The sequence below is a fragment of the Heterocephalus glaber genome, unplaced genomic scaffold, assembly GCF_053883595.1.
Source record: "Heterocephalus glaber isolate CG9 unplaced genomic scaffold, H.glaber_assembly_v1.0 deba00001509, whole genome shotgun sequence".
NCBI lineage: Eukaryota > Metazoa > Chordata > Mammalia > Rodentia > Bathyergidae > Heterocephalus > Heterocephalus glaber.
Window position 1 is genome coordinate 40,457,034 of NW_028258325.1, and position 13,122 is coordinate 40,470,155.

Below are 13,122 nucleotides of genomic sequence, written 5' to 3' on the forward strand. Positions count from 1 at the left end.
TGTCATCAACACAGGAAAAGCTAACTAAGTATCACTGCCAAGTTCTAATTTTTTTTTCCAACCCACTGAAAGTAGGTAATATAGTGTAGTTTAACATTTCAAATTTGTGGGAATCTCAAGTATAGATCGGAAAAATGCAATATCAAATCCACATATACATTAAAACTGACAATAGATATTAATGGTACTATAAAAAATACTGAAAGTTCAATTAGAGATAATTTTTTAAATTTCATATTTATAAAATAAAGATCCATTCATACAGGAAATTTCCTAGTGAAGCATTTTTGGAAACATAAGCAAAAGAACAGATGGTTAAGTATTATCAATGCAAAATAAAATATTTTGAGGAAATGCATTTACACTGATAAGGAAAAAAACTTACTGCTTGGTTTCTCTTCACTGAAGCAATACAAATTAAGCATGTCATAGCCCCCGCTTGAAAAGCTTCATTTACATACTGTTTTGTTCGCTCTAATTCACGTGTATCTCCATCTTGAAATGTAAAAATTTTAAATCTCATGTTAAGCAACATCTGAAAACAATACAAACTCACTACTGAGTGAGTTATATCATATTACATACCATAAGTCAGGCAATATTAATTCCTCAAAATGTGGCTAAAAATAACAAAGTTTAAAGACGTACCCAATAAGCTGTTTAGAGGTTACAAAGTCCATGAACTAAATCTTATAAACTTAGTTCAAAAACTGTACCTCAGCTCTCTCTCACCATGTACTTACTTTTCTTGCTGTTAAAATCCTTACTTAACAAACTTAGTGGGAACAGAACTATAGGCAAGAATCAACAAGATGCAAAGTAACAAGGGAAAGCACAAAAAAAAGTGTGAAAGGAAATAAAAAATTATAAACAAGACCATTCAATGTAAATTTAAGGGTGAGTTTGTGTTTGTGGGTGTGTGAAGGGTATTGAGCACTCAACACACTCTTTTTTTTTTTTTTTGGTACCGGGGATCGAACTCAGATCCTTGTGCTTGCAAGGCAAGCAGCAGAACCACTGAGCTAAATCCCCGACCCACACAACATACTCTCAATAAAAACTTGTTGAATGAAAACACACTTGGGTCATTAGCATATAATAACCATGTTCTAGTAAATTATGTTCATTATTTCAGCTGAAAAGGGTAAGCTTTTTAGAGTATTACTAGACTGTATTTTCTTTAAGCAATTATTAAGCATTTATTCACAAGGCTCTATACTATTAGTACTCTTTCCATAGGATTAAATGAACTATTATTGTCTTCGTGTTACTGATGAGAAATGTGAGACAGACAATAAATCCCATGCAATGCAGCAGTGAGAAGTTATGGCAGCAAGGTCCCAGAAACACAAGTAATAGTAGCAAAACAAGACAGGAAAAGTACCCTAACGCAAAAAACCAAAGGGGCAGTAATCTGAGTCACTTTAAAGTAAGAAAAATAATCCTACAATGCCATTAGTATAATACAAATTGTCCAATACAAACTGACCGAGTCTCTAAGAAAAATAGATTAACAGTATAAACTACCATTAACTGTACAACTCACCACAGCAATAGCCTAGTTCAAAACAAAATCTAAGTTGCCAGAAAGAAAAATTAAATAAGATACATGGATAATTATTCACTTTCTATAATCATCTAAGTAAAAACAGAACTTACGAAGTTTGCCCTGCCATAATATGAATGCAAATGTAATTTGGGCTATTAAAAAAAATACATGTAAAAACACTCCCAAAACTATAAAGTTACTAATAACAATTGCTTTATTTTAAAAAACACAGTTGTAAAATATATTTAAAGCTGAATTAATAATTATATTCTATATGCTTATTTTACTTTTCAACACAGCTAGCTTTAACAAATATGTATTTAAATTTCATCTAATTTAACAGCTGATTTGTATAATTTAGAATTTAAAAACAAAATAAAATAGGCTTTTCTAAAATAGAGTCTGACTTTATATTTACAATATTTATATAAGATTCTTTGAAATTTATATTAAAGTTTCGCTGTGATAATAAAATGTACTGCCCAGCATGTCACAGTGGATAGCATGACATTTGAAGTCATGCATTTTAAAAAGATCAGTCTGGCAAGTGAAAAAACAGTAAGAGGAAGCCCAGACTAGAAGCAGGAAAAACCAGTCAAAGCCAGTTACAGCAGGAAAAGGAAAAATGATCTTGAGCAAGTTGTCTAACATGACTCAGTTTTCTCATTTATTGAACAATAATAACACATACTTCTCCATTAATATGCAGATTAAATCAATATATTGAATAGCTAGTTATACAGACCCAATGATAGTATGCTGAAGAGGAAGGATGGATTTATGAAACTTAGGAAGTACAACTTAGGTGACTCTGGTGACAATTAGACTGAGTTACTTTCAAAGATGATGTTTAGGGCCGGGGATTTAGCTCAGTGGTTCCACCGCCTGCCTCACAAGCGCAAGGACCTGAGTTCGATCCCCAGTACCAAAAAACAAAACAAAACAAAACAAAAGATGTTGTTTAGGAAAAAAGTGCCCTGTATAATGAGCTGTCTAGCATGGCAGAGGGGAAGTAGTACTAAACGACAACATGCATGTCATCTATGTGCCATCCCTGCTTTCAGATTTTTGGCTTGGGTTGGTGACTGGAAGACTGAGGTGCTATTAACTGAAGTAAAGAAAACAAAGAAAAATAAGTCATCTGTATATATAAAAATATACAATTATACACATATATGTGATGTGTCTAATGGCCAAGAAAGATAAAGCTACTCATCAAGAAGATGGCCATGAAAGTTTGAAAGTTTTGAGAAGAATCACAAGAGTACATAGGCTGTGATCAAATAAATATGAACTCCTTTAGTAAAGTCCTGCCATTCAACACTAATACGAGGTAGGAGCCATCTCAACACTGGCATTTATTGTTCCTAAACCAAGTGGTCAGAGTTGCCCTTGCTTTCATAGGGGCAAAGTGCAGAAGACAAAGGAATGAGATTTAAAACATTAATGGATTTGACACAAAACAGCGTATGAAAAATAATCTTAACATTTTAAGATGAAAACCATATTAAAAATGTATAAAACTGGGCCAGGGATTTAGCTCAGTGGTTCTGCCATCTGCCTCGCAAGCACAAGGTCCCGAGTTCGATCCCCAGTACCAAAAAAAAAAAAATGTATAAAACTTACAAAATGATGTTTTCTAAGCACTAAAAAGATATTATTGAGTTACATTACCATATTTTTTATTTAATAATGAATAGTCTATCTAGACTAGTTTAGTGAGGGCTTCTTAAAGCACAAAACTTAAGATTACTTTCTATAAGTTGCCCAGAAGCAAGAAACCCTCTAACCTTAAAAAGTTACTTTTCATCGAATTCTATCTGGCTGAGCTAGACTTCTTAGTCAAACTTCTTAATCTTAATTCTCTAATGGATACAGCAGATTCCTTGGAAAGCTATTTGACCATGCGTACCTCTTCTTTATGATCCCATCAGTATGTGTGGCGCTACCTAATCACCAAAGGTAGTTAGTGAGTGGGTGGGAGAGGAGTGGGCAAAGTTAATGAATCATTCTGCCCCAAGACTTAACTAACTCTTATGCTCCTGAATTGCCTTTATCCAGCTCAAGCTCTGTGGCGCTCATTTTGTGACATCGCTCGCCTTATTCTTCTCCAGAAAGAACAGTATAATAACTAAGAAACACGTCAGTAGGAAGCTGAGGTGGTCATACAATATGGGGCCTTATGACCAAGGGAAGACAAAATAAAAAAGAAACATTTTCAAAAAGATAATAAAAGAGAGTAAGCTATGGTAGAAAATTTCTAATAATGAACCTCACAAAATATATTAAACATCATAGGAAACAAATACACAGCATATACTTTATGACAAGCATTACTGATTTACTTCATCCCCACCACTCTAGGATATTTACCATCATTACATCCACTTTACGAAAGAGACTCGGTAATATGTCAAACATCATACAGCCAAACAGCAGACAAGATTCAAACTTGGCAAGTTTGAGAGGCAAATGTTCTTAACAACTATACAATGCTGATTTTTCTGCCATAAATAAGTACAAAAGCAACAGTCAAATCTACCTTAGAATTTTTCTGCTTTACCTAGAAAATACAATAAGACTAGTATTGGCTTAAAAGCTAAGTAAACTAGGTTTAAACCCAGTTCTGCCATTTGCTAATTGTGTAACTCTAAGAGAGTCAGGTCTCCTATGCAGTTGTTTCCTAGAAAATTTCCAGTTTCTTCTAGTTCTGACAAGATCCTACAGTGAGAAAAACAACTAAGTAAGAGTGTAAACATATTACTAACATAAGGGTATATAGCACTTGCTTTGGCAGCACATATACTAAAAAGGGGTATTTAAACAATATCAAATATATCTACAAATAAAGTGATAAATGTTGATAGTACATTCAAGAATATTTCTAATAATAACTTTAAATGTAGAAAGTTTCAAAATACCTTTATTTACCTTTAAAAGAATCTATTTTTTACAATACTAAGTCATACACAGCACCATCACTTTGGCCCTGTCTCACATAAACAAATGTGGCTTTAAGAGTAACCCAGATATACCCAAGAGATAAAATGAATATATATGTCAGACAGACTTGCAGAGATTTACTTAAAAAACAAAGTGTGCAGATCAAAAAGTGTGAAGATATAAAATATAAAATAGAGTAATACAGTTAAGAAATGAAGAGGAAGTCAAGATTTTTAATAGTGAGATAGAAAAAATGAAGAATAGATTGAATGAAGCATCCAAAGTCCTCTAGTCCAGTCAAGTCACAACCACAGACAATCTGTCCTGGTGCCTTCTCAGGGAGCTTTGAAAGCCCCTCCCAGCATTCTACTGAAATGCAAATTAAAGTTACAGCAGAAGGCAGGGAAAGAGCCATCACCATTCCATCAGCTTACCTGTCTGAGTAGCGTATGTTATAAATGTATTAGCAACTATTTTTCCCTGTTTCCCTTCAAAGTCTTCATCTCCTTCCTCTTCAGATGAAGAACTAAAATGTTCTTCAACAAGTTTTCTGGCTGCAGCTTGATTAGCCTTCTTGATTTCCTCAAATTTCCTCTGAGACATTAGCTCTGTTAAGAGAAAAAAAATGTTTTCATTTATCCAAAACAATCTCAAAACGCAAGGGAAGACATACTAATATATCATTTTTAAACATGCATTTGAAAGTCTCCTTTGGAGTAGTCTATCTATCTTAATGAGAGAAAATGTTTTTCCAAATTCTTGACCCACAACTAAATAAAGAGCCACAAAAAATTCCACTTTTGAATGTTTCTTACTAACAGCAGTGATTTCTTATAAGAAGACTAACAAACTGAAAAAAAGTAAGGTACAACAAAAGCATCAAAAGCCTGATGATCAACCTCAAAATAAAAATTTAAATAGATGTTTTAAAATACACTGTACATGGTGACTTTTAAGAGATGATGGAACATGCCCACTGAGAACATTACAATCAAAGGAGGTAGGTACTTCTTCAAACCTATTTTGAACCACAGCCTAGCCCACCCCACCAAATAGTTCCCACAGACAGCACTCACTGTGTGTCCACTACTTCATAATTTGCTTCATTAAAAATCCAAGAACTTTCTCACATTTTTGTGGTCACAAAAATATATATATTTAATTAATCCACACAGAAAGTTGTTAACATGGAAAACTTGCTTCTTACAGTTTCATTCCAAAAAGAATGTTAAACACTTTCAGATTAGTTATTTTACCATTCTCTCTAGCACTGTCTGTACTCATTTTGTTACCTGGTTAAATAATAATGCAAAACAGAATTTGATTACTTCATAGCACATATTCCCAATGAGATTTCACACTGCTTGAGAGCTAGAACCCTGGGAATTTGCTTCAGGCATTAAGTGTTGATAAACTTCTTTGGACAACAACCATAATTCAAGAAAAGCACAAGGCTACTGACTGATCTGAATTCATTACTGCCCATTCTGAGAGGATTTTACATTTACTAATTTAAATCACTAATTTAAAATTCACTTTATACTTGAAACTGATGCACCATTATCTAGACAAACTCTTATTTTAGGTAGTGTATTTAACGATGTTTTATCTTTTATTTCCTCCGTGAAATATTTTCTTTTTCTTGTTGCCGCCAATTAGGTTAGTGACTACCAACCAAAACTATTTCAAGTATAACTGGAAGAAAATGTATACTATTCTTTCCTAGGAGTCTTTCTGTACTGGAGAAAAAGTAATGGCTATAAGATACAAAACTCAAAACAAGAAAGATGATAAATGTCATTAATCTATGGGAAATTTCCTTAGCTGAATAAGGAAAAAAGGGCTGAACTAGACATATAATGAAAACCTGACAAATGTATTTACCTTAGATCACCTCAAGGAAAGTTACAGTGAAGTTGATAAAACAACTTTCCCACACATCATTTCTCAGTCAAACCTCAATTATCAAGGTAGAAAATTTTTACTTTACTTCTACCCACAAAATCCAACAAGGTTTACCAGAATTGTTCATTGGTCTCCAGACAGCATACTTTGCCACCACATTGAAAACTCAGTAACTGCAAGCTAAGAATACCTAATTTAAAATTAGCTTAAGAAAAAAAAACTCAGAAGCTCAATTCTGATTCCTTTCTCCCAAAAAAAAGGTATTCAGGAAAAATACATTACAAACACAAACATAAAGGGATTTCAGAAATTATCTCTGCCCCTTGCACAATTGTGTGAGTGTTCTCAGGTTCCGTTAAACATGTGTTGGATGAAGGGTATTGGATATCCAAGAAGGCCACACCAGATATAGCCATGAAAGACATGAAATTTGTAACTAGGAACAATAGTTCTGGAAAGTACCATCAACTTAAGTGCTTACAGGCCACAAACAAGTAAATAAAAATAAAGGAAGGCAATCTGATAGAGATGACAAATGACAACTGCTCCCAGACATAGGGGAGAAAATGTAAGACAGAGTATCCATTCCCAATCTAAAAGCAATTTCTGTGATCTCAGCCCAGCTATCACATGCAACAAAAATTCTAAAGTCATGTTATTTCACACACAAAAAAGATGTTAAGCAGATTTTTCTGAGATTTTTAGAAACAAACAAACGCTGGCAACCAATTCGGATGCAAAACACTCTACTGACCAAATAGTATGGATGGAACCAGACCATTGGGAAATAATTTACAATTTACAGGGTAGACAAAAGAGAGACGGGAAGCGTACTGGGCCAGAGAAGTAACAAAAGAAAGACCAACTAAAATTCAGACAGAACAGGTGTGACAGAAATCTGCCCGAAAGGTCTGACAAGTCGGCTCGATAATGAACTCCCCTGAGAGAGAAGGGCGAAGGACGGAGGCCAGGGCAGAGGCAGCCCTAAGTAGGAAAGTGCTTAGGGAGCACCTAAGTGAGACCTGGGGCGAGAACCACTATGGAGACTGGCCACGGAAGTCTGCGGCGCTTCGGCGCCCGCGGGGCCGGGGCTGTGCCTGCTACCTGAAGCCGCGGGGGTCTCGGTTCCTCCGGGGCTGGGGCCAGAGAGGTCGGAGGCCCCCGACCTCTTCTCTCGCCCTGTTACTGCGCCGCGGAGAAGGGCTCCATTGCCCGGGGAGGGGGCTGCAGTGGCCCGTCCGCGGGCACGGCCTCGGCCACCGGCCACCTGGCGCCAGGAAGCTTCCATCCCTGCAGAGGAAAAATAAACGAGTGGAAGGAGTGTGAGCGCGGCGGGGTGGGAGGAGGACGGGCACAGTGGGGAAACGACGTGTGAGGGGCTGCGCACAGGGCTCCCCGCAAGGGACTAGTAGGTGGGGGTGAGCAAGCCGCGGCCCAGTCTCTCCCACAGGGCGAGTTTCCGCGAAGCCCGGGCTCTGGAGAGGGACCGAAGAGGGAGACGACTAGGTAGAGAAATGGACCACGGGGCAGAGAGCACTTAGCGCAGGAGAGGAAGTGTCGGAAGACGGCAAGCGCTTCCTCAGCCTCAGGGAGAGGGCGGCTAAGGAAAACCTGCACATTAACCCAGCGGCCCCCGTCGTGAATCTTCTGTAGTAACGGACCCCACCGAAAGATATGTATCCTTACCGACGGCGCCTGCCCCCAGTGACTACAACTCCCAGAAGCCCCTGCCCGCAGCCCGCAGAACGCGTGGCAGCGAGAGCACCTTCCTCATCCGGAGGAGCCCCGGGAGGGGCAGAGGAGACTCAATGCGCGTGCGCAGGCTGGAGGCTTCGGTCCTTTGGAGAACTACAACTTCCGGCATGCTCTGCGGCTCAGGAGACGGCTTCTCTACAACAGGACAATCTCTGGGGCGGTGCTCTTGACCCTCTGTGCTCTTCATCTATCAAACTTCCCCAAACTCAGCTGTGTGTCAGGATTTCGCCGGGTGGCCTCAGTCGGCCTTCTGCTGTCTGTAGCCTTGCTTGGGGTTTGCGGATGACGGGAAGATTCTCACTGGCTGGAAGAGCACGGAAAACGAAAATATTTCGGAGTAGGGTGCTGTGAAGAGGGAAGGAAAGCTGGGGGAAAGTTGCAGGATGTAGACCAAGCTGAGAAAGCGCCCTTCTGAATTGCTACAGCGATGCAGAAAATTTAATGCCTGTCATTACCGTAGTCCTTTATAGTTTACAATGAGCTTTTCCTTGAGCCGGCCGATTTTTACCTTCAAGGGCGGCCTAGGGTAAATTTTATTAAGGAAGATAGTTCAGAATAAGGACCTAAATTTTTTGACTGCTGAACTTTCCAATAAAATACATAGATTTCAAAAATATATTTGGGGGTCTGGCTGGGATTGATAAATACACTGGTTGTTTGTAATAATTCCCCAGTCATAAATATTTACATAGCATTTGCTAAGTGCCGGGTACTGTTCAAGGTGAGATATATATATATATGGTAATTTAGTACTTGATAACCCTTTTAATATCCCCATTTTACCCCTACGAACAGGGGTATGAAGACATTAAATAACTTACCTTTAGACATTCAGCTAGGAAGAACTGAAACCAAGCTTGAAACATAAGTAGTCTTGATTTACTAGAAACCATGCTGTTAACGTCTTACACATACATACTGCAGAATTGCCTGTACATTATCCAAACTTTAACATGTCCTGAGACTAAACTTAATTGGGTAGAAACCAAAAGGTTCAGAGGGAGGAAAGCTGGGGGACAATTGCAGGAAAGTAGTAGCTACAGTTGAGAAAGTACCCTTCTGAAGTGCAGAAACTCTCTTAAGGCTGCACTTGTGTAAAGAGAACTTTTAGCTTAAAGGTGCATCTAGCATCAATAGTTTAGAAAGTCTAAAGTTATACTTTTCAACAGCGGTGTTGTCAGATACAGGGAAGGAGTTAATTGAAAGAGAATCTGGCGATTATCACTGAGTAATGTCCAAGAAATACTGAGTGGCTACTAACAAGGAAGATTCTGCTTAGAACCGTATGTGCCAAAGATGTGGATGAACATATGGTCCAACTCTATGCCAAACCTTCATGAAAATAAATTTCTTCCATTCTCCCAAATATTTAATAGTACTTTCCGTACATTTGCATTCTTTTTGCTTTTACATGCTTTTTTTTTTTTTTTTGTACCAGGGATCAAACTTGGGACCTTGTGCTTGGGAGGCAGGCGGCCGAACCACTGAGCTAAATGCCCAGCCTCTACATTCTAATATTAGCAACAACCCATGCTGTAGTTATTGTTATTCAAACCATATAGAAAATTAGGAAATAAAGGGACAAAAAAATTGTCTTATTCAGCATCCTAGGTTTGCAACCTGGTAGTGTGACTCTTGGCATATACTCTTACCACCATGCTATATCGTGATGGTGTAGCTGTATTTGACATTTACTTGAAGATTTCAGTTATTAGAGCATCTAAACAGGCAAAAAGCTCATATAGTCAGAATTTTCCCTACCATATTGTATAATGAATTTTAAAATTTTTATTTTTGTTAATATGTTTGCAGCACATAATGATTACATTCATCATGGGGAGTTGGTACATGTACATAACACATCTTAATTCTTTTTCCATGCCCTTGCCCTCTTTTCACTTTGGAATCAAAAAGACTCATATCAGCTAAATGAGAAGACATTTATATTGTGACTATAATTTTTTTCAGTGTAGAGTTAGTGTATACATTATGTGGAAATATATGTAAGTGGAGCACACATTTTCAAAATTTTCTATTGCAATCTTTTTTACTTTGAAATTTCAGGTAACATTTAGGGGAAATGTGTTCTTTGTTAACATTGGGGTAAAGGTTGAGAAATACAACCACACCCATAATTAATTTTAATTTTTTAAAAACTGTACTGACAAGAATAGCTAAAGATGAAAAATGAAAATATCAAGGGGAGGCAAGGATGTGGAGCAACTGGAACTTTATACTGTTTAGTGGGAGTGGAAATTTTTTCAAACACTTTCAAAAATATTTGGTAATGGGCACCCAGAAGGAAGCTCCCCTGCCACCATCCCAAGCTCCTAGGGCAGAGAAGCTGAGCCCCTCGGGCACCAGAAGCACCCCCCCTCCGCCCCGTGGAAATGAGAAGACATGTAAACAAGTCTCAAAAACAGACTTCTGGATCGCCTACAGCAACCCCAAAGGGAACCGCGATGGAACAATCTGATACTTAACCACCTGGACTCTCTGAACTGGCAACAAAAGAAGATCTGGGAAAAATGAAATTAGAAATAATTACTCAGATAACAGCAAAGATTTTGCTCATGGTGCAAGACATGATTAATAAACCTAGAGAGGACACAGATAAAAAAATAGAGGATCTGAGGAACACGATGGAATCCCAACATAGGAAACAAATGGAATCCATAAAACAGATGCAAACAGATTTCCGGAGATTAAAAACTCCATCAAAAGTCTGCGCAGCAGAATGAACCAATGTGAGGATAGAATTTCAGATATAGAAGAAAAGATTGCAATTAGTGTCCAGGAAAAGAAAAATTGCTTTAAAATTATAAAGGAACATGAGAAACCAATCCAGCAGCTGCTAGACGATGCAAAGAAGAATAACGTAAGACTGATTGGAGTCAATGAAGAAAGAGGAGAGAGTGCAGATGACATAAAAAAACTCTTCACAGAAGTGATGGCAGAAAACTTCCCAAGGAGGGGAAAAGAACTTGACATACAGATAAACGAGGCATATAGGACTCCAGCTAGCCTTGATCAAAAATATTTGATAATATCTACCAAAGTTAGACATGACCTATTACTAAAGCACTTTGTTTAAGAAATTCCAATTCTGGATATAAGTATCCAAAAGAAAGTGCTCCACAAAATCTCATGCTCAGAGCAGTTGTAGTCAAAATAGCACAAAACTAAAAATGACTGGTCTTAGTCTGTTTTCTGCTGCTATAACAGAATACCTGAAATTGTACTCATCTTGAGTTTTCTGGATAGTTATAAATGATGAGCAATTTATAAATAATAATGATTTATTTTCTACAGTTATGGAACCTAAGAAGTTCAATATCAAGGTCCTGGCATCTGGCAAGGGCTTCCCTGCTGCATGATGATATGTCATGTGACATCACAAGGCTGCAGAGCAAGTACACAACCTCAAGTCTCTCTCTTCTTACATACCCATTAGTTCCATCATGAGGACCCCACCCTTTTGACCCCATCTAACTATACTTCCTAAAGGCCTACCTTCAAATACCATCAATATGTTGAATTTGGGGATTTTAAGTTTCCAATTCATGAACTTTTGGGAGTTACATAGCACAACTCTACTATCATCCATAGGAGAATAGAAAAGCAAACTTTGATCTATTCATATAATAGAATACTATTTAAAAAAAAAAACACCTGACCTATGTAGCAAGATGGGTGAATCTCAAAGATACTATGTTAAACAAAAGAACCAGACAACACAGTACTTGTGATCCTATCTTTTTTTCTTTTTTTTTTTGGTACCAGGGATCGAAATCAGGTCCTTGCATTTGCAAGGCAGGCAGCAGAATCACTGAGCTAAATCCCCGGCTTGTGATCCTATCTTTATGATGTTCCTGGACAAGTGCTAGAAGCCAGATTACTGCTTACCTCTGGTGGAGGCAGGAGGACCTTAACTATGAAGAGAAAATAGGGATCCTCCTGACTGGTGGAAATATTCTATCCTGATCTGAGTAATAGTTTCACTAGTGTCTACAGAGGTAAAAACAAATTACACTGTACATTTATGATTTGTGCAATTTACTATATGTACATTTTACCTCTTTTTTAAAAAAAATTCTAAAGTAGGTAGGGAATAAAAACAGGGTGTCTGAGTATCCAGCCATTTGAAATGTGGTTTCATTATATGTATTTGTCCATCACTGATATATGTCTGGACACAGATTGTTTCTACTGGAGCACCTGCACACAACTCCCCCAGACACACTTATCCTCTACAGGTACATCTATATTCAGGTAAACTATTCCAGTTATCCATTTACTGCCTCTCCACTCCAAATCACATTTTATGTTTTGTGGTCATAAACAGAACTCTTCTGTTCCGGAAATCATGGAAAGAAATACACAGAGACACAGAATTTGGGTAAAATAACAAAGGCTTTACTTGCAAGCTGGTGGGACCACCAGAAACTGGTCTGATCAGTGTCCGAGCCACGTTATTTGTTAGTCACCCTTTTATACTTTTGTTAGTCATTATCTCATCCCTAGTGGTCTTTGTTGAGTAAATAAAGTTCCAGTTCCTGTTTAATGGTTAGACACAGGTGGTTTCTGTTACTGATTACAGTCCTAAACACATGACAGTTAAGGCACATATATCACAAGCTTGCCCGAGCATTGCAACTTTGTTCTTCAGAGTTAGGATGTTATCTATAGTAGAGCTACAGATCAAAGGAGCTATATAAGCTTTACTTTAAACAACAGAAGCAAAGGGCTAAGGCAAGCTTTTAAAGGGATACACTACCTATTTTGCTTCTACAACTACTTTAAGAGTTAATCTACTAAGTAGTCTAAAACTTTTTCCCCATCACTTCAACATTGCCACAGAAAGTACAGTGCTAAGTTTTCTCAATAGAAGATGTCAGACAGATATTGCAGAAGGAAGCATGCTTCTGATATTTCCAGATGTTATACAAATCAATGATCTTATGGCCTTG

General features: G+C 37.6%; 1 protein-coding gene across 1 annotated transcript in view; it reads right to left on the minus strand.

Moving 5' to 3' along the window:
• The window catches only part of Nfxl1 (nuclear transcription factor, X-box binding like 1), a 54,619-nt gene extending 46,432 nt beyond the window's left edge, over positions 1-8,187 (minus strand). Inside the window, exons 1-4 of the mRNA XM_004849760.4 lie at positions 8,084-8,187; positions 7,502-7,687; positions 4,927-5,100; positions 386-495 (exon numbers count right to left, since the gene is read on the minus strand). Coding sequence (XP_004849817.1) covers positions 386-495; positions 4,927-5,100; positions 7,502-7,685 — 468 coding nt within the window. The 5' untranslated portion in view covers positions 7,686-7,687; positions 8,084-8,187. The remainder of the gene's footprint in view (positions 1-385; positions 496-4,926; positions 5,101-7,501; positions 7,688-8,083) is intronic.
• Between the last annotated feature and the right edge of the window lie 4,935 nt (positions 8,188-13,122).